General features: G+C 36.6%; 1 protein-coding gene across 2 annotated transcripts in view; it reads left to right on the forward strand.

Annotated features, from left to right (window-relative positions):
* The window catches only part of cplx2 (complexin 2), a 78,355-nt gene extending 57,726 nt beyond the window's left edge, over positions 1-20,629 (forward strand). The window contains exons 3-4 of one of the 2 annotated variants that reach the window (XM_031897844.1): positions 5,748-5,923; positions 15,364-20,629. In XM_031897844.1, coding sequence (XP_031753704.1) covers positions 5,748-5,923; positions 15,364-15,561 — 374 coding nt within the window. In that variant the 3' untranslated portion in view covers positions 15,562-20,629. 2 annotated transcript variants of the gene reach the window in all.
* Positions 20,630-22,412: the final 1,783 nt, after the last annotated feature.

Raw genomic sequence — 22,412 nt, forward strand, 5'->3', positions numbered from 1 at the left:
CGCTTTTGTAATAAATTATACATCACATTTGTGTATTCAAAACCCACAGCTAATGTATCATCTCCAAGGTAACTATAGGTTTCTTATTGTAAATGCAAAGTCATACTTCCAACTACCTATCTAGGCAGAGTTGCTTCTTAAAAGCATCACGCACTAAGGGTTTGGGCTAAAACAGTAGGTTTCAAAACATTTTTCTCCAAGACCTCACAGACTTATCATAACTAACACCCGATAGAATAACAAAAAATGCAATGTTTAGTCTTAGAAAAACAGAAGAATGTTTTTTGCTTCTCATCTCAGTGCAGAAGAAGAGAAAGCAAGTACTCTAGACATGCTTTGTGAGTAAATTGTGGTGACTATTTTGGGTCATGGGATATATGTAGCACTGCTTACAGTCTACCAAGGTATGGTTAAGTGGGTGATCTTCTAAAACCTATTTTCCCTGTCCTCGAACACTATCATTTCATTGTCTACCTCGTGTACCACATTGCAGATGTTTTCCCCAAACTACATTTATTTGTCTTACCTTACCCTTTTTTTCCATATCTTATGGCAATCCCTAACCTTTGACCACAATTTTCTCACAGCTCTGATTCTTATCCAATGCACATATACAGAGAATTACGTAAATCTACTCTACTTATAAAAAATTATATTTCCATACAGATATTATTCACATGCACATGTGCCAGCAAACAAACACATTTACAGCTGCTAAACAAGAGCATTTCAGTAAATTTAGAAAAGCAATAATCTTACTCCCAAAAATGTATTTCAGTGATTTCATGGAAACGTTGCCTTGAGTTGTGCTTTTGTGCCCATTCTATTAAAGTGGCATAGAATAGTCATGGAGAGGCACAGATTGCTCGGTGGGTATCTGGCACTGAGAGTCTCAGCTACATCTAGGCATTATTAGAAAGCTGCACTGGTTCCAGCTTCGTGCTTGCAGCTAAACAAATCAACATGTAACTGTGGCTATTCTTTTCATTTCAGTAACACTGAGAAATTCTCAGCTGAGCTCTCTGAGCTATTCACAGCCAATGAAATTATTCTTAGGTAAACGAATGTTACCAACAAAAGATACTCCATCTGTTTTGTCTAATTCTAAGAGAAAATACAAGTTGCCTGCTATTGTATCAAAATGATATCTAAATAAGCACACAGTAAGGTGAATGATAGACACAACTAAAAAGTGATGGCCAAAAATGTATATCATTAAACCATGCAATTTAACAGTTTAAATCTACATGGGGCAAGCTCTGGAATAATGCACATCACCCAATCAAAATTGTGATTACAGTATGTAATGATTTGTTCCTCTGCATGATTCATTATACATCCAATACCTTTAACCAAAAGATTAGACATTTGGGGTTTATTTACTGGAAATGCCTCACCAATCAGAGATTTGCTTTTAGTATTTTGTCACAGTCAGTTATAAATGCTGATTGATTGCTATGGGTAACTGTAGCAGGACCAGTTTTCCCAGTTATAGTAAATAAGCCCCGCTGTACACATTTTATTCATGCATATTTTGTTTATTGTTATCAGTGGATATATGGACTATTGATGGTTGTAGTTTAAGCTGTGCAAGAAAGAATACAATGCACAGTAGGCATGCTAGGTTAATCTTAAATTTGGTCTGTAGTAGCCTCCTGCTCTTGGGGAGTATTATTGATTTTTTTATTCACTGTGCATTAATAACCTTTATTCATACAACAGTAGTGCAGTCTTTTTATATAGTATGGTTTGCCTCTTGATGTTATTGTTAGCACAATCCATAGTTCAGTCAAAAGAAAAGACCTTTGTTCTTGTTTATTAACATCCTAAAGGATTACCAAGACACAGTCCAGTTATAGTTGCAATGCAAATGCAGTTTAAGGGGCTGATTTACTTACCCACGAACGGGTCGAATGGAGTCCGATTGCGTTTTTTTCGTAATGATCGGTACTTTGCGATTTTTTCGTATGTTTTGCGATTTTTTCGGATTCTTTACGAATTTTTCGGATCCAATACGATTTTTGCGTAAAAACGCGAGTTTTCCTATCCATTACGAAAGTTGCGTAAAAAGTTGCGCATTTTGCGTAGCGTTAAAACTTACGCGAAAAGTTGCGCATTTTTCGCGTAAGTTTTAACGCTACGCAAAATGCGCAACTTTTTACGCAACTTTCGTAATGGATACGAAAAACTCGCGTTTTTACGCAAAAATCGTATTGGTAACGAAAAATTCGTACAGAATCCGAAAAAATCGCAAAACATACGAAAAAGTCGCAAAATGTTCGTTTTCAAGTCGGAACTTTTCCAATTCGGGTCGGATTCGTGGGTTAGTAAATCAGCCCCTAAGTGTCAAATTATTTAGTTCAATGTTGCACCTCTGAAGATTGTTGGCAGATTAGTCCTCCTATGGATTTTTAATTGCCACCCAAGGGTTTTATAGACTTCTTTGTGTGGCATTCTAGTTTGAACACATTTTAGCCCTAAATCCTTTTGTACAGTATGCTGCATACCTGGTTCATTATTGGACAGTGTCCATTTAAATACAGATTTACTTTTTCAAGCATGTGCAAGCCACTTTGACACCTTTTTTGCCCTTGACCCCATTTTGAGTAGAACAGCAGCAAAGGAATGGCCAATGGAAGTTCCCTTAGACACTTGCCCTACCCCCCATCTATGGGCCAAGGTTTCAGCATAATTATTATTTGCTTCTCTATCTCAGTGGTTACAAAGTAGAGCAGTATTGGGAACTCCAGGCCTTGAATACCAATAACTCTTGCCCCAAAACAAGGTTGGAATAATTCTTCTCTGGTTATTAAGACAAATAATTCTATTAACCTGTTCAGGTCTGTAGTCATTCAGGTCAAAAACATTGCAGATTTGAATTAATCAAGCAGAAAATTATATACTGTAAATGGTTCTACCACCATTGTATTAGGCTGAAGGCTGAACTGCGTGTAGAGGTGTTCTTAAAATATTTTATATCTAATGTAGGCACAACACATAAAATACAGAGTATTAAATGAAATGTTCATAAAATAAACTTTATAGGATATAATTGTTTTTCTTGTACTTTTGTTTTGGAAGAAGCTAAAAGACAGGAACTCAGCATTACAGCCTCATCAGGGAGCTTGTACAGATTTAGGGGTGGCACATCTTAAAAATCATATTATAAGCCACTGCAGAAGGTGCAAATTAATGCAAAATGAAATGAGAATATTAATCTGCCAGGGAAAAACAAAATTAGGGAGCTATCATTGTTTTACTTTTATGGTTGTTAAATATTTTATTTCACATAAATTCATTTTTTAGATATTTATTGATATTTTAGAGGGCTCCTGTTGCCGGTTTAGGGGCCAAGTGGCAGTTAGAGACATAAGTATTAAATACTAAACTAGGGAATCAAGACTGATCTTTTTCCTATTTATCTACATTTTCCTGACAGAAAAGTGTTAACCAGTTAACACACATATCAAAGAAGATAGATATATCAATTTGTCCAAGTGTCCATGTGTATTCAACTGCTTTAGGCAATCTTACACATTTTTTTCAGTACTCAGCACAGCTCAGCGGCACTGCTCAGAACTGACACTCCTCCAAATCACTAGGACTTAATGCATAAATCAATGATTCAGATAACTATTTTCTGTCCTGGTTAAGTGAGAAAAAGATCAGTAATGTATTGGACTCTAAATGCTGTCCCTTGTCCAACAACCTAATTCCAGCCAATTGTATTGGCCAACTGCAAAACAGCATAACTGAACATGTCTTAAAAAAAATCTATAACAAAAATACTCTTTGATGAAACAGTGTTAATGGTTAATTAATGGTTTACTACTGGTATGGATGTATTTTTTAGACTTTAACAGTTATCAATGGGCAGAATCTGACAATGCAGATTACAATATCTATATATATATATATATATATATATATATACTGTAGTTCAGAGAGCAACATCCCAGCAAATCTATTCTAATTGTTGTTAGTTTAATAACTATCATTGATTCTGTTTAATGCCATATGGTGCATGAGAAAAAGCTATAGGTTAATGTCTAACTTAAGTGTTAGGTTCTGTTCCATTTCTGCCTTCTAATTTCTTCCACATATGCTCAGCTGCTTACTGCCTGTTCTAAAGGAGATCGTAGCCCCTGTGTTTCTGTATCATTTAAACAGTTTGCCAGATAAGTACAAACATTAACAGATGTTGTCAATGTTTTGCCTCAGGAGGTGCATTTTCAGCATGGAACATCACACATTAACACTGCCACCTTATCACCAAATTCAGTTGAAAGTATATTAATGCACAAATTGGGTTGTGCTTTTTAACTGAATGTTATGTGTAGAGAATTCAATATACCAAGCTACTGCTTAACATTATAATCAGTAAAGCATAGTATTACTTCTCTATATTATAATCCTTGTTATTTTCAATTTATATTATTTTTTTCTTTCAATAAGCAAATATTCCTATCTCTCTAGCTAGTTTCCGAGTTATTTAGCTTTTCATTCAGTAGCTATCCACTTTGCAATTTCAGCAATCTGGTTGCTAGGGTCCAAATTTCCCTAGCATATTCCTGCAGCCTAGTGAATTAGAGACTGGAATAAGAGACTGAATAAAAGTGGGCCTCAATAGAAAGATGAGTAATAAAAAGTAGCAATAACAATCATTTTGTAGCTTTACAAAGCATTTGTTTTTGATGGGGTCAGTGCACCCATCTGAAAGGCAAATACAGTAAATACTATAAAAAAAAATAAAAAATTAGGTCAGTTAAAAACTTGCATTCATATCCCCAAACCACGCGAGAGTTCCCAAGCTGTCACATCGTTTCTTCTGGCGCCTCTATTTATGAGGATCACTCAAAACACATAGGGGCAGATTTACTAATGCATGAACGCTCAGAGCATATTCTCACCGACTTTTCCGTACGCTTGCGCGGAAAAATCTGAAAGGTTTTCCCAGTGTTTACAATCGTTCAGTACGAAAATTTCAAGACTTTCGGATCGCCAATACGATAATATTGTGACTAATATGATTTTTCATAAGTATTTTTCGAGATATTTGCAATCTTCAGAAATTTTCGTATCCAATCCGAATTTCTCCCAGTCGGGATTCAAACTCGTGATTTGATTAATCTGCCCCATAATGTGTCATATTTAGTTTATGTTCAACAAGGAAATATGAATGATGAAACCTAAAAAAAGAAAGAAAAAATGGACACATAACTATACCTAACCATCTGTGATTAGAGAAAACACAGATCAGGAGCTGATCTGTAGATGACCGAAGGGAGAGAGATAATGTGGGTGACATATTTATATTTTATTTAACAATGGAGTACTTGCAAAGAGTCGATTTGGGGAAAAAGAGTTTGTTGAAGAGAGAGACAAGTGAGCAAAAAATGAGCTAAGAGGCTGATAAGTAATGGAAGATAAAAGTGGCTGCTGTAGAGAACGTAGATACTAATGATAACAATTGTTCCTTGGCTGGTTCTTTAACCCATGCTTTAACCTTGTGAGTTCTTTCCTGTCAGCTGATAAACAATGAGCAGCTGGTCAGGGGAAGCTGGGAATATCCATTCATCTGTGCTGTCCTGATAAGCCAGCCAAAGTTGCCAGCATAGGGACTTCTAGGAAAGACATTAATGCCAACAGTCCCTGTATTAATTAACCATGACTTCTGGCTTGGCTTGTCTTCTTTTTTTGCTTGAGTACTTTGTTTCTAATTATGAACTGTGTTACACTGTGTATAGGGGCCACAAAGGACATGGGGAAGATGTTGGGAGGAGAAGAGGAAAAGGATCCTGATGCTCAGAAAAAGGAAGAGGAGAGGCAAGAAGCTCTGCGGCAGCAAGAGGATGAACGGAAGGCTAAGCATGCCAGAATGGAGGCAGAGAGAGAAAAAATCAGACAACAAATACGAGACAAGGTATGAAATTGGGTCATTTTCTAAATTTAGGCAGTAAACTAAATGCCAAAATGTACTGCTAATAGGTATATTCAGATTAAGAGACACAAGTGATTCATAGATATAGGTTGCATGCTGGAAAATACATAGATACTGCAAAAAATGCTCAACTCAAACCAAACATCTCTAAAACAATCTAACATATTGATAAGTAAAATAACTAAAAATAGCCCAAAAAGTAAACATTGTTCCAGCCAAAACATTCCCTACTGACCCTGGGAAAATCACTTTTTTTGTTGAAATCACTAATTTGAGCTTCAGCAGTCTGGAAGTCAGTTTGCTATTAGTTATTCCATGTGGAAGCATTCACAAAACAACAAAGGGGTTATGTGGTATATACTGGTCGCCTGTGCATTCATAACTAGTGATGAGCGAATCTGTGCCATTTCGCTTTGCAGAAAAATCTACAAAATAGCGAAAAATTTGCGAAACGCATTCAAGTCAATGGGTGACAAATTATACGGGTGACCAAAAATTCGCCAAAGGCAAAATGTGGATTTACTGTGAATCCATGCCTGACAAAAAATTTCATTCATCTGAACTCTATTCCTTCACTACCTGTGTGAGGAACACAGGAACTGGATAGAAACTTGTGTGTGAAATGATAATTGAAGTGGCAGTACATTGTTCACATGTTATTAAGTTCCACTTAGAAGATAAAGTAGTTGACACCATTATCTGCTAATGACCAGGAGCATTTCTGGGGCTGCTGCCGTCTGTGGTACATATTTATATAGTGAAGTGTTTGGGGGAGATGAACCCACTGCAGCCTCATAATCAAACTAACATATCAGTAGAGTTGATAGATCAATAAACCCTTGAAAATATTTTAGAAGTCAGCTGGAGTCCAAGAACCAAATAAACCTATTCACACAATTTTTTCCACAAATTTCCAGTATTATGCTTTTAAGGGTTTACGAGTGTAAGAGAAACTCTGAAGAATGTAGAGGATAGAACATCTCTGTGTACATACATTTGCATAACACAGTTTGGTGGGGTGGACAAAGACCTATTTTTTCAGTCATATTTTAGATGGCTTTAATTCTGTTCAAATTTAAAGCACATACCTCAAATACTTTTCAAGCCTCACATGTATAAAGTGGGTTAAAAAAGTTCAAGGTCTCTATGACAGATCGTTTGTAAACTGTATTACAAATTTTTAAATCAGGAATATAGAGATTGAGTGAAAAATCACTTTCTTTCTGCTGACATTTTCTATTCACACACTGAAAATGAAACAAGGTCATACAAGTAAACTCTTATTCCCGATGCCTACACCTCTCACATGAATGACATCTTATGTTCCAACTCTGTGACATCTTATAGACTTCCAATTTTTGCACTTGTGTGCACTCATACATACAAACACAAACATTTTTTTGTTGCTACAATCAAATATATGTAGCAGTCGGTGCAAATTTTGTGCGTATGAAGTGGCTTGTAATATTACAAGTGGGAAAATGCCTCCAATTTTTTAGCTTGCATCGTGCAATGATCTCATAGACTTTAAAGGAGAATGCAAGTCAAAATTGAAAAAGCATACTACCCAGTAGTCCTCCTATTGTTTAGTAAAAACGCCACACTTTTGGCTCACCTAATCAAATATTTACTCAGTCACACTTACTTCACATTTTTTATCTGTGTTCTAGAACAGGCAGCCATCTTTACAAAGGTATTCTCCCTTCCTTTCCCTCCTTGCTTCATACTGCACATGTGTTTCATCCCCCCCCCCCCCCCCGGCAGATCTGCTTCTGATTGGTTGGTGGCCTACAGGAAGGGGAGAGAGATTTCAGTGATGTCACTGTAGGCTTCACACTGCTGTAGGCTGCCAGCACCATATCTCAGAGAAGCAAGCAGGGATCTGGGAATTTAGATATGCAGTAAGTACTTAAAAAGAATGCCTTTAGACTTACTTTTAATTTATATTAACCTTTCATTGTCCTTTAATGGTAAAGCAACTCCAAAATTCTCAACAGCATTTGATTAAAACTGCCCTTAGTCAAGGATATAAAGAAAACATAAATATGTAATTATATTATGGAAACAGTGCTTTGCCTGTTCTGTAGACTAATTAAGGGATGATGACTGCTGAATTCATCGCCATTTAGATTTGTTTGAATAAGAAAGATGGTTATGTTTCTTTAAACTTCCTGACTGCTATAAAACCTGCTTAATTGATTCAGTCTAAAGTGTGTGGTTATAACGTCCACTGATACTGATTTATAATCAGTGCTATGAGGAACCAAAGCTTTATATGGCACATAAAACTCAAGGCCATGCCATTCAACCTTTTCTTACATAGGATAAAGATCTTTTACAAATATACATTTATAGTCCTGTCAAGTTTTCCTTTTGACTGAGAAGGAGTGGGACAAATCTATTTAGCTATGGATTCCTTAATCTGTCAACCACTGTGTCTTCCAACAGTGGAAGAGACAGAATCAATGGTCTGTGGCTCTCTCCTTCAAGTTGGTTCATTTACTCTAAGGTGACCTTGAAACGAGACAGCAGCCCTACGTTTCCACACCAGTTCCTTCCAGAACTAGATTGTTTTGCTAGTAATTTAAATAGAAGGGAAGCTGTACCATGTTTGTTTTAGGTATTTATCATTGTCGTCTGCACTGCCCTACATATTCATTTATATAGGTTAACAGATGTGCTTTGGACATTGAAATGGATGGCTGCAACCTTTGAGAGTATCAGTATCAATATAAAGTATACCTACATATAAATGAAATAGATTGCAGGGCTCAGCTTTATAGTTGAAATTTAATACTATTGATTCACCCTGCTGGTACCTCATTAATAAACTGGATTATGTTATGCAGTAGGCATAAGGTGTATCCATATAAATGGCCCACCCTGTATATATACACATATATATATATATATATATATATATCCAAAAAAGACCAGCAACACCGAGTTATATTCCAAAAACAATCAATTGTGTATTAAAAACGCATGAACAGCCAACGTTACGTTTCGGTCCCCATCGGGACCTTTCTCAAGGCCCCCCTATCGCAGACCCAAGAGTGCTGGTTCGGACTCTGCGTACCGAATCAAGTACCTCCGGTGAGCGACCATGGGACTTATTTTCCCCTATACCCAGCTTGTTCTGCACTCACCCGCACATTAGTTGCTTCTGCAGTGCCGCACTAGTACCATCGCTAATAGCCTGAATGTGGGAAGCGGCCGCTCCGGTTAGGCCACGCCCACTGAATACACGGTTTGCTCCCAACACCGGTCCTTATCCATTTTCTGCAGTTCTCACTGTGCTCCAACAAGAAGGTGGGTTCAGTTCTTCCTCTGTAATATATATACTAGCCCTGCACCAAGCACAACCGGCTATTTTTTCCTACTGCAACCAGCAGCACTAACCCCAAATGCAGGGAGGTGTAGTTGAGCTATTGTATACATCGGATTACTGCCTCATTGTGAGTCGATTTTTCCTCATTGTTATTTGAATCTTTATGTTTGCACATTGTCCCCGTGTCTTTGTGTGTATGTTTATTTGATTTCGTGATGATGTTTTACTTTAAGCTGAGGTGGAAAGTTTACAGTGGTGTGTGTTTTTTCACTCTATGACGTCACTATTTCCCGCCATATTGTGTTTATGAGGTGCACCTTCACATTTGTTCTATGTCTTTGAGAAAGGCTGCAGTGGTAGCCGAAACGTTAGATACAATTCTGTAAGTAAAATAAATTTTGATCTTCTTAAGTCCTGTGAGTGCGGTACCGTTCATTTTTGTATATATATATATATATATATATACTGTATATATATATACTTGGTCACAATGAGTTCCTAACTTTTATTATCACTCAACATCCCTCAACAGCTAAAACATTTTCTTCTGACCATTATTTTGCTTTAATTGATCTGGCACTCTAAGGCCCTGGGATGTTCTCTTAAAAGGCCATTTATCATAAAGTACAAATTAATCTATAGCACATAGAGTAGTGCATAGGGCAGTGCACATTAAAGTGTCAACAAGCATTTTAGGCTCATGTCTTTTACTGTTTTTTGCTTTGGTTTTTATAGAAAGTTGGATTGGAGAAATGGCTTTGTGTATAATCCAAACCTTTAGCAACAGAAACCTATTCATGAAACCATTTGCAGTTTGTTTGGTTCCCCTTTAAAGTTGTACTTTCATTTTAGGTTGAAAATGGGCTTCAGCCAATCAATTTCAACTTCTACAAATAATCCCCAGTGCATATATAAATCACACACACACAAATAAAGGATACAAGTGTCGTAGTCTGCAGTATAGTATGCAGTTTTTACCCCAATACATGATTCCTTTTTTGAAATGCCAGGGCCAATTGTATCTTAGTCCAGACATGAGGGGATAGTAAAGACCTATGTGTCAGCTAAAGGCAAGGGGAATGGCTAATGTGTAAAAGGCTAAGCTATAAGAAGAAAACAATAGGACTGTGAAAGAAAAATTGGACAGAGAGCTAATTGGGTCAAGGGAAAAAGGTGCATTGCTAAACACCGGAACCCTCTGTACTGAATATATCCAATTAAGTCATATAAATAGCTGGATATTTTAGGCACAATTTCTCAGTGGAATAATTTGTAGGTCTATTATTTGACTTCCTGCATTGTTGGTATGGGTGTTGTAGAAGACCTATATCCTCATTTCTTACAGGAAAGGTGGCTGGATAAAAATGTGAAAACAGCAAACAATGTCCTTAAAAGGCATTCAGGGGTATTAAAGGGCTGATGAAGCTGTATAGATGAATGCATCTATAGAAAATTTCACAAGAAGAACATAACAAAAGATCTCATCATTCTACTATCAACTCAGTTAGGAGACAGTCCAATATAGAGGACTGCCACTTTACTCTATGAAGTAGCAACTGTAGCAACTGTAGCTGCTCCCATATATTGATAATGGGGGTCAATCTCATTGCATTGCAGCCCTGCTTTCAGTTGAGCATAGGCAACTACTGCCCTGTTGAATTTGAGGAAGGCAATATTATACTTACTTAATTAAACTTAATTTCTAAATTCTATCACAGCACTAACTATCCATCCTAAGGAAAAACAGGGTTTTGGTTCTATAGCAGCCTGGATATGTGTTCCCCTTTAACAACATAACTGTGCACTTCCTAACAGCAGGAGCGCAATCTAAGCACTTCATGAATTTAGTGGCTTCCCATTAGGCTCTTCTAAAAAATTCATGTACATGCTGAGCTCTTGTGCTTAGCAGATATGCACCAGAAATCTGTTTGGAAGAGTGGTAGTAACGCCCACGTGTTTTTTCTGTCACATAGGAAAGGGTAACGGAAAGTGCTGAAACATGCTGTAATAGGCAATTTTGGAATCATTCAAACAGTAAGGCACATAAATAAGTAAAAAAAATGATGCAATACATGTCAGTGTCCAGAGCAATGAATTAAAATTAATGTTTTATAAGCACATCACCATACATAATCTCATGCTGACAACTAATTATTTGTGATGCTACCAAAATAACTTGCATGCTGGGCATTTAGATCATGGTATTTATATGTGTTAGAGACAAACAGTATTTCATTTAATCTCCCAGGGAGAAGCACCCATTGCGGGATATGGTTCTTTTTAATCAATGGGGGTGCTTTAAAAAGTTGTTACAATATGTTTAAAGGGTATTTTAGAGCAATGCACAAGGGTTTACTCAGCATCCAACCATTACAATCCCAATATCTGCAGTTTGTTGAAGTCCAATTAAAGGCATATGGACACTACATCATCAATTATTGGTATGTCATCACCAGATTCTGATATCCTAGGGATTAGACTATTTTTCAAAACACATGACTTTTGGCAGTACAGCAAACCCCAACTAGGCCTGACGCTCAAAGACATTCTGGAAGTTGCTGTCTCCTGTCTCTGGAAGTTGCTGTCTCCTTTTCCATATGTAACGCTACCCAACTTTTAAGCATTCGTGAACTGGGAAAAGTGCATGTTATGCCTCCTGCTGTCTATAGACCTATTGAGTTACAGCTCTTTTAATTTTACTTTATTGTGTATTCTGTTGCTAGGATAGCTACAGTAGAAGAAGTCCCCTCTGCAACCTGCCTGGCTTTGAATAGTATTTAATGCAGATTAGCTTTATTTTATTTGCAATGCAGAAATGCAAAGATATTCCTATTGTTCAGCTTGTAATTAAGTTTTTAATTAATCCACCTCTCTATCAAGGTGCCAGCATTCTTTATCCCTTTGTGCCTCATTGCTGTGGCTTATTCCCTTTCTGCTGATCTTTCCTGTTTTTGTATTATGTTCAGTTGCACTGAAGCAGTGATCAGACTGTGCAGTGGTTGCACGCCTTCAATAATTTATTACCCAGGATCTCTGCACATCCCCCTACCTCCTCTACTTTGCTCACTGATTTTAACCTATTTTTATCAGGAATGAGCAGCTTTACATCCAAACTGTGAACATCATAATATGCCTTTAGATTAATATATGAATGTGTAGCTTTAAGAATGCATTGCCTCAAAGCTTTGATGGATACTCAGATGTGTGATGTTTGAAACGGCAAGCTGAAAACTCAAAGAGTTTCAGTATAGTTAGAAAGTTTGTATATGACCTTGTAATGTAAAATTGCTAGCTGTTTAGTCCCTGAAGAGGATCGTTGCTATCAGGTAATCTTTTAATATTAAAGAATCAATCCATATCTCTCTATCTCGTGTCCCTCTGGCAGCTCATTCCATCGGCCCATGCCCCTTCTGATCACAAAGTGTGCAGAAGGACACTGATATTTAATATCCTGTCAGGGAGATGAGTAAGATAAACCATGACAATCTCACTTTCCACATGAGAAAAAAAGACACAGTGTGCTTTCTCTTTATTCACACTACATAAATGTAAAAGGGGAGGGTGGTGCTGAACAGCAAATTGTATGGCCTTTTTTAAAAATGAATAACCAATCCATGAGAAGTACAAAGCTGAGGATGAGTACCTGTAGCCTTATTGGGCTTGGCTGCTACAATTAAACCAGATATAGGTACTGTGCATAGTTCCACAAACTCAGGTCAGGTAGACACTCAAGATATGAAATTAAGAGGTTCAAATAGCCACATATTTTAAATGTCGTTTGAATGATAAATGTTTTAGATGTTTTTTTGTAATATGTCACAGAGACTACATAAGCTGTGCCTTTAAATAGTAACATACATAGTAACATAGTAAGTTAGGTTGAAAAAAAACATGCGTTTATCAAGTTCAACCATAATACCTATATATACCTGCCTAACTGCTAGCGAAAAACCCCATCTGAAGCCTCTCTAATTTGCCGTAGAGGGGAAAAAATTCCTTCCTGACTCCAAGATGGCAATTGAACCAGTCCCTGGATCAAAATGCTATTTTCCTGCCTCAAAGTACAAAATGGTATATTCCTTCAGGCAACAGTTAGTTGTCAAGTGCTCAGCCCTGTCATGGCCGGAACAATTTTTATTATAAAACAAACAAAATGCATTTAAGACTATTTGACATGTGTAGCTGCACAATATAATACTCAGGATGATTATGCCCTGAGTTAAAGAAAGTTTAAGGCCTCTATGACATATCATTAGTAAATTGTATTATGAACCAGGAATGCAATGGTTGAGTGAAATATCCCTTGACATTTTCTAGTCATACATTTGAAATGAAACAAGGTCATTCAAGCAAATTCCTATTTTGATGTATTAATTTCTCAAATGTATGACCATTCGTGTTTCAATCACATGACATCTGACAGATTTCAGATTTTGCTTCTCGCTTTAATGTGCAAACAAACATGCTCTCAAATACACACATATACCTACACATACTTACAAACACAGAGTAAAGGGTACAACTATTGTAATGGAAAGGAAAAATGACAATGTTCTGTCTTTTACATGTACACTTCTTCCTGCTATAGTTAGAGCTGCATTATTTCTGGTCATGTGATCTCTAAGGGAGCACACAGTCCCTCACAAAATGGTGGCTTAAGGGAAAAGATGTAAAAAAGCAATATTTACTGATGCGCATGAATATAGGGCACATTTGACACTGGATAGTGTATAAATCTGGAATTACAAACCATTGAACACTTTTTACATGACCTTTTACATTACTATTCACACTTTTTGCTATTGACATTAATAGTTTAGGTCAGGTCTGAGGTAGTGTAAAACAATAGCATCATATCTGACGTTAGTTTGGTGTAAAAAGAATTCTCGCATTTCTAAATATGGAAATGAAATGCTGTATTATTTAGGTCATCACAGTGTATGGGTTAGTTACTTCACACATATGAGCAATAACTATGCTGTAAATGCTTCATATATTTTGCACCAACTTGTATATCAAAATATTTACACAGCTTTATAAATAAATATAATAGTAGCATTGTGTGTAGGCAAAACATTTTAAAAAAGATTTTAACTCAAATTATTAATTTAAATTATTGGTAGACACCAGCAAATTACTCTTACATAATTTGTACGCCTAATTTTCTCGAAGCTCAAAGAGAGATAACAAAACATATTTAGCAGTGTTCTCCCCTGGGAATTTATGCCAGCCAGCACTATTTTTTTTTTTTGCACCCATCCTGCTCCTCTCACACCTGCATCACTACCTCTAAAAGAAAAAACTTAGCGGAAGCAGGTAGGTCTATGCAGTGCAAAGTCTTACTGGCTTCTAGAATACTAGTTGTATTATGGCAATTGGTGAAGAGGAAGTGAATAGGTTTGCTTTTTTTTTCAACTTGGACCGCTGCTCTTTGATGTCACAGATTGGGCTGGGCAAGGCAGATGCGTGTGTATGAATAGTCACTGCCAAAGGCTGAAGTAGGGCACAGTTAGGTTGTGTGGGTATTGAGCCGGCCCGCACATCGCTAACATCAGCAGTTGTGCTCCTTAGAGCCCATATGATTGTTAGTAAGGTTCAGTGCTGAAGGGAGTCCTAGGGAGCATATTTATCATGTTGTGTAAAAAAATGGAGTAAAACATTACCGGTGATGTAGCTCATAACAGCCAATCAGATGCTTTGCTTTGGTTTTCTAACTGTTGAAATCTAGTTGCTGATTGGTTGCCCTGGGCAACATCACCGGTAATGCTTCACTCCACTTTTTACACAGCATGATAAATATACCCCTAGTGCAGGAAGTACAATCCTCCCTAGAACCTTGAATACCACTTGTATGAATAACACAAAACCTAAGGTTATGCCAGTGCATGGCCATGTGCCACATGACTTTATTCAACACTGCCTAATGCAGAAAGTGCCTATGGACAATAGAAGCAACATTTGTGGTGCTTAACAAAATGCAAAAGGAAAAATTCTTTAAACCTGCTTTTTGCATTTTCCATGTCTTTGAGTTCTTTGAGTAAGTACTTTTTTGAATACCTTTAAAAAAGATTTTTATGTATTATTCTTGCAGTATGGTCTGAAGAAGAAGGAAGAGAAAGAAGCAGAGGAAAAAGCAGCCTTGGAGCAGCCTTGTGAGGGCAGTTTGACACGTCCTAAGAAAGCAATTCCAGCTGGTTGTGGAGATGATGATGAAGAGGAGGAAGAAAGCATTTTGGACACTGTACTCAAGTACCTCCCAGGACCACTTCAGGACATGTTCAAAAAGTAACCATGACCACATTTTGAGACTTCTGCTCCAGCCAAACTCATGTTCTGCTATAAGCAAAAAGAAAGCCAATCAAATCCTTGACTAAGAAAGAAATTCTCTCACAAAAGAACACACTCAACATATGACTGCCTACACACAGACAAACCGTTACATACAAATGCATTGGCCCACACATGTTTAGAGATGCAAAAAAATGACTTCTCTTATTAACCTTTTTTTTTCAAAAAAATGACTCTTACTGCCTATTTTATGTTGTATGGACCAAATTTGTCAATGATATATAAAATCAGAGACAAGGTTTACAAACCTGCCCACTTGGTAGCTAAATAAAAAATGCACAAGAAGGGTAGGATTACTATTACTATTACTAAGGGAACAAGGGTTAACTTTACTCTTTATATATATTAGCTAATTAATAACTGCCTAAAACAGCTTGAGCACTATAATCTAATCCATCTAATAACAACAAGTGCACAAAACATGCCTCCTGCAAGGGTACAAGGAGATGAAAAGTGACGAGTTCAGCTGTAGATCCACAAGCACTTTTGTGGCATCTGTTTGGGAGTTTGGGATCTTTTGGGAAAAGACTATGGAGAAACCCAGTTGTATTTCCATTGGTCCTTTACTCAGCATGTTGGATTTGTGTCACTTTTTACTCACCTTTTCTTGTCTCAGCAAAATTATCAACACCGGCACTAGATATCTCTGCCAATGTCTTTCTGACGCCTTTCCTAAAGAGATGCATTCCTACACACTATTAAACAACCAATGGTGCGACATATTATAGACCAATCTAAACTGTACATCTTTTATCAATGGTTGGCCTTCAAAAGACAGCAATGAAAGATAATGCTTGAGGCCTTGAGCTGAACTTCACATGGACTCTGATTAGGACCAAGAGACTTCTATTTTAGATTTTTATGACTGTAATGCTGATTGCATGCTTAGGGGAAAGAAATATATGAGTTTGATGCCTTTTTCTTTTGGGAAATTGCGAATACTGTCTGTCTTTGTCCTATGCCATAACACACAGTTATTGTTTACATATGTAACATAAGAACTTGAGTAGAACTCTTTGTAGAATATTCATTCATGTATGTCTGTACATACCCGCTTCTTCTTTTGTTTGTCCTTCCTGTCCCTCAAACAAAGGATGGGATGTTTAATGCAGTTACCACTGATTTTTTTTTCTGTAATCAAACCAAAGTGATATGTCACTTTATGTGTCCTCGTATTGTTATGGTCTTCACATGTGTTTTTGCCTTGTTCAGTGCAACACAGATCATTGATTTGGTTGTCATGGACCAAACTAGATAAAAAAAGAATATTTAACTTTTTTCCTTGAATGAGAACTTTTTGTAAATGTAATGCACTAAAGAGAAGTACAAACTACTACTTAGACATTCCAGAAGTTAATGCATGTGTATATGTGAGTGAGCATTAATGAACTGCTATATTCCATCAGAGAGCTGTTATTTTAATATGTTTTATGGCATAGGCCTGTTTTGCTGTGTCCCACTGCTAACAGCATTATACTGCATAGGATAGAGCCCCCCCTTCAGCCCCTCAGGGTAATGAATGCACAAGCAAAGAGGTAGTTTGCACCACAGGTCAGCCCACTTCATATGTGCTCCACTCCAAAAGAAAAGGAGAAGGTATGATCTGCCGAAAAGGAGAGGAGGTAATGTGGCCATAGACACCAGATACTAAATTAATTGGGTTCTATTTTGAGTGCCATATACTGTAGCTGCTGTGGGAAGCAGCACAACAGACCTGTGACAGAAAATATAATTCAAATTACCTATTTTTTTATGTGCTATGGGTCTTTATTCACTTTACAGTCACATGTAGTCAGCCTACTACTATTAAGTTCTCCTTTGAACCTTCAGCTACCCAGTGACTGGGAAATGTAATATTTTTTGGCCCCATTAATTAGTTTTTTACCTGTGGATTCCTTAATTCAAGTATTTAAACTGGGGTCAGGTTAAACATCTTAATACAGACAAACACCATTTGAGTAAAAGGACAGCAAAATATATATTGGAATTGATTGTTTTTAAAGTAATAGAAAAAATTTGAATGAGACAGGGTTTAAATAAGCTAGATTTACCAAGTGCAATGTTACCAATGTTTACCAAGAAGCAAGTATTTTCATGGAATGGTCTTTTAAAAATAATAAGAAAGGATATGTTTTATGTGTATTCATTTTCATGCCTTTTTGGTGAAAAGCTTGGGTCCTGGAAAAAAACTGAATATTTTATTGAATGCTCCAATATGGCAGCCAGCTGAAAACTGAGAAAAAGACTGAAAAAAAATCTTCTTTCTAAACCACCCACAGTGCATCACTGGACCTTTTCCGTGCAGTACATAGATTTTGTTTAAATGAATACAAATGAAACCTTAACCCTCTGTTAAAAGCAATGGAAGTTCATATAGTGATTTACAAATAAATAAAACAGCTGTAATTGCATTAGGACAGGATAGAGAGTGGCCATCAGCCTGAAGGTTACTTTGTGCCCTGCCCTAATTCAATGAAGATAATTTTATCTGTGAACTGCTTTGGGACATTATTGTCCAGTGTAAGGCACTGTATATAATTGCACAACAAAGGCTTTCCATGGGACACAAAGACTGTGCACAGGCTATGGATAATCCATATTTCATGAAAATATGATAAATTAGCTGTTTTAAGTGGCAATTTTCATGCACATGCCTTAGACGACTGCTAATAAAACTGCATTTGTAATTTCATGGCCAGTTTGCTATTCTAGCTTGTGGCTAGGTGGGACTGCTGTTTCAGTTTAAATAGAAACCAGCAAAGTACATAGCTAAGGTTATCATGAATAGAAATGTATGGTGCAAAATGCACATATTTGGGTGTTTTATTCATTAATTCTGCATGAGCCTTCTAGAGATCTACCTCCTGCCTGTGTTTGCAGTTAGGGTATCAAAAGTGAAACCGTACCATTTCTGACTGAACAGTCTTGTTATAGATAGAAATGGCTACTCCGCAATGAGTTTATCCTTTCAGGCATAGAATATAATTCCACTAGGAATTCTTTGTGGTGTTTATTAAATCTGCCCTAGTTTTGATCCCATATTTTAGTAGCTTTTGTATGAGTAGCACATTTCCACATAGGTGCAAAGTAATTTAATTAAAGGAAAACTATACCCCCAGAATGAATACTTAACCAACAGATAGTTTATATTATGTTAAGTGACCTATTAAAGAATGTTGCCAAAATGGAATATGTGTGTGGACACAAAAGACACAGCTGTGTCCATTAATTGGCTGATGGGGCCTAGCATGTACATGTAACCTGTTTTTTTTGTGTGCACCGTGAATCCTATGATCCCAGGAGGCGGCCCTTAATTCTTAAAATGGCAATTTTCTATTTAGGATTACCCAATAGCACATACTACTAAAAAAAAGTATATTTATATGAAAATGGTTTATTTAGATGAAGCGGGGTTTTACACATGAGCTGGTTTAAGCGATATATTTTCATAGAGACCTACATTGTCCATGGGGTATAGTTTTCCTTTAAAGACTACCTACTGTTCTGTCAAAATTATAGAAGTGTTTCCTTATGTGTCTATGAACATCAAAACTTGCTTTTTTTATTGGCGGGCACAGTGAGTTGTACCTCTTTTATTTTTTTATGATGTTATCTGAGAGCTTAGGATATTCCTCACGGTAATTAAATGACTGATCTAATATGTACTGTATATATATATATATGTGTGTGTGTGTGTGTGTTTATGTGTGTGTGTCCCTTGTTTATATATGTGATGATGTTACATGTTATCACTAATATTATTGTTCCTTTCTGTCACATGCAGTCTTTGTTTCATGCATGCTTTTTTCACACAGTAAACACAAAACACCAAGCTGCCCAGATCACATGACTGGGAATGACCAGCAAGGGACCAGTCATTGTAGCTGCGGAGCTTCTGTAGGAGATAAAGCCATAAAGTCATTATTTGTCATCTTGTATACTGTGTTCTTCATTTGCAGTTTCATGTTGTTCTACATGAGCTTTAAAAGATTCATGTACTAGAGCTAGAATGCTACAAGCAATCAACTTTGTTTTTACCTAAATACGAAGAGCTGCTGATATGCTACAGCAAGAGAAAGCACACGCAATGTATATTGATAAAAAAAACTCAATGTGAAAGATAATGTTCCAACTCTTGTATACAGTATGTCATCTGTTTTTTTGGCAAGATATCTGTACTTGAGAGTTTCCGTAGAGCAGGCATGTCCAACTGATGGACCTCTCAGAGATCTTTCTGCCCAAACCACCCAAGGACTTCTTCAGACTACATTTACAACTTAATATAATCCAGATCCTCAGTTTGGGGTATTTGTAGGTCATAATTTACCCACTAAATGAAACAGTTGGACAACACTTCTCTAGTGTAAAAGAAAGAATTAAATCTTGCTTAATATGGTATGCCATGTCCTTCTTGAAAAGCATGACACATATTGTGAAAGGATTTTATCAGTTAAATAGTTCTAAATTAATAGCCCTGTGCTTTTGACCATGGAAGCACTTGTGCTTTCCTGATCATATAACTTGGTTTAAATGATTTGAAATTCATTTCTATGAAGTCTCATTTTCAAACATTTATTTAGAGTCACTGAAGGCCATTTGAGAAGTTTGTGCTATGAAAATAAAAACCTCAACCCTGATATCTACAAAAGTCTATTCTATTTGGGTCTTGGCTTGTTGACAACTGCTGTAGCACCAAATTGCCTATTTTCGAGTGAGTTCTGGCATCAGTGGTTAGCGTTGCTGCCTTGCAGTGTTGGGCGCAATCTACAAGGAGTTTGTGGGCTCTTCCTGGGTCTGCATTGGGTTATTCTGGTTTCTTGCCACGCTTCAAAAACATGCAGACAAGTTAATTGGCTCCTCTTAAAATTGGGCCTAATGTGTATGAATGTGATAGAAACCTTAGTTTGTAAGCTCCACTGGAGTAAGGACTGGTGTGAATGTTAAACAATCTCTGTAAAGCGCTGCGTGTCATGCCAGCGCTATATAAATAAAGATTTAAAATAATTATAGTTACGTCTTAGTGAATGGATTTATTGGTGCTATCGTTGTTCTCTTTCAATCATAACCAAACAAAAGTCAATGGGGGAAAAAAGCAAATGGTAGCAATAGCAAACACAGGGGCAAAATTTTGTTATTTTTGCCTATATAAGGAAATAGGATAAATCTGTTTAGCATTAATTTGTTGTTTATTCTGCCTCAGTTTTAGTCTATGATAACTACATTCCAGACAGCGCTTAAAATGACAATCGATCATCAAAAAGCCATTTATACTAACAGAGTACAGGGTTTAGACATGAACCAGCCCAACCACAAAAAGTATATGCTCTTATACTGTTGTACAATAATAGTACCACACATTACCCAACTGATGTATTCCATTCCTTATTTCTGGCTTACTGTGCACAGTAAAAGGTTTCAAATGGAAGACTTATTAGTGATGTGCTTTAGTTCTGATATTTTGTTTTTATGAATCAGAATAAAAAAATAATTCAATTCAGTTGATAGCAGCTCTCTCAGCTCCACAAATGACTGGTTTCAAACAAAAACACCAGTTCATCAATGAAACAAGTAGAATTATTACTGGATATTTTAATTTATAAGTTTTGTATTTTTATGTATTTATTGCACTTTAGTTAGTGAGGTATGGGGTCTATTATCCAAAATACTTGGGACCTGGGATTTTTTGGATAAGGAATCATTCTGTAAGCTCGTGGCCTACAGGCCTACAGACCTAAGGTCTCCAAAATATTTTTTTAAAAGGTAAATGAACCCAATAGGATTTGCCACCAGTATTGATTTTTTCGATTTAGATTGATCAAATAGAAGGTAATATTTTATTATAGAGAAAATATATATATATATTTTTTTTTTTTTTTTAAATTAGTCTTATTTGCTAAAAATGGACACAGCTTTCCCATAATTTAATTTAGAGCCTTCTGGATAAGGGGTTTCTGGATAGGGGATCCCATACCGGTATATACAGTAATTAGAAACCCCTTCAGAATAACCCTAATGTATCTTCAGTGACCTTTTCTTAGAAAGTTATTCTTGACACAGCAACATTAAATAGAAACAGACCTGGTGAGAAAATCATATGAGTTCAGAAATGGTGAGATAAATGCAATGGGAAATAATCTGAACACAGAGTGAAATGGAAGTTTAAATGATTATAAAGTTATCAAGTTATCTGCCCATAGATATTATGAAAAGATCTCTCTCTTCAGCTACCTATTTCTACCATTTTTCTCAGATGCTATAGGAAGCTATTGTCAGTATGTCTCTGTAGCATGCTAAGTCCGATGCTGTTACTGGCTGTGTTTCCACCCCAACTGGCTTTGGATAGTAGGTGATAAAGGATGGTCATCAGAAGTCCTTTCTTACTAGGGAATAAGAGAGAAAGAAAGAGATTTTTTTTTTTGGCAAGGTTGAATGATCTGTTTCTGACTTTCAATCAACTGTGAAATGCATTTCATTTCAGGGAGGTCCAAAGGAACATTGGTTATCTAAAGCACTTCATTTATTGAATTAATGAGGTTACAGATTGGTCTGGAAAATCATTACATTTTGTCATGCTATTATCAGTAAGAGACATCATTCACACAGAATAAATTCTTAAAGTATAAAGTAGACATATCTATATGGTTATTCTGAAGCTGCGGCAGATGTACCATTCCAGCTTTCATCATTGTCTAGAGGAGGACATTGGACAATCTTGGGAGCTGCACATAGTATAACTACCTGGTATAAGGATCACGTGAGGGCTACTCAGGTCTTTATTATACAAGATAAATG

Source organism: Xenopus tropicalis, chromosome 3, assembly GCF_000004195.4.
Source record: "Xenopus tropicalis strain Nigerian chromosome 3, UCB_Xtro_10.0, whole genome shotgun sequence".
Classification (NCBI taxonomy): Eukaryota; Metazoa; Chordata; class Amphibia; order Anura; family Pipidae; genus Xenopus; species Xenopus tropicalis.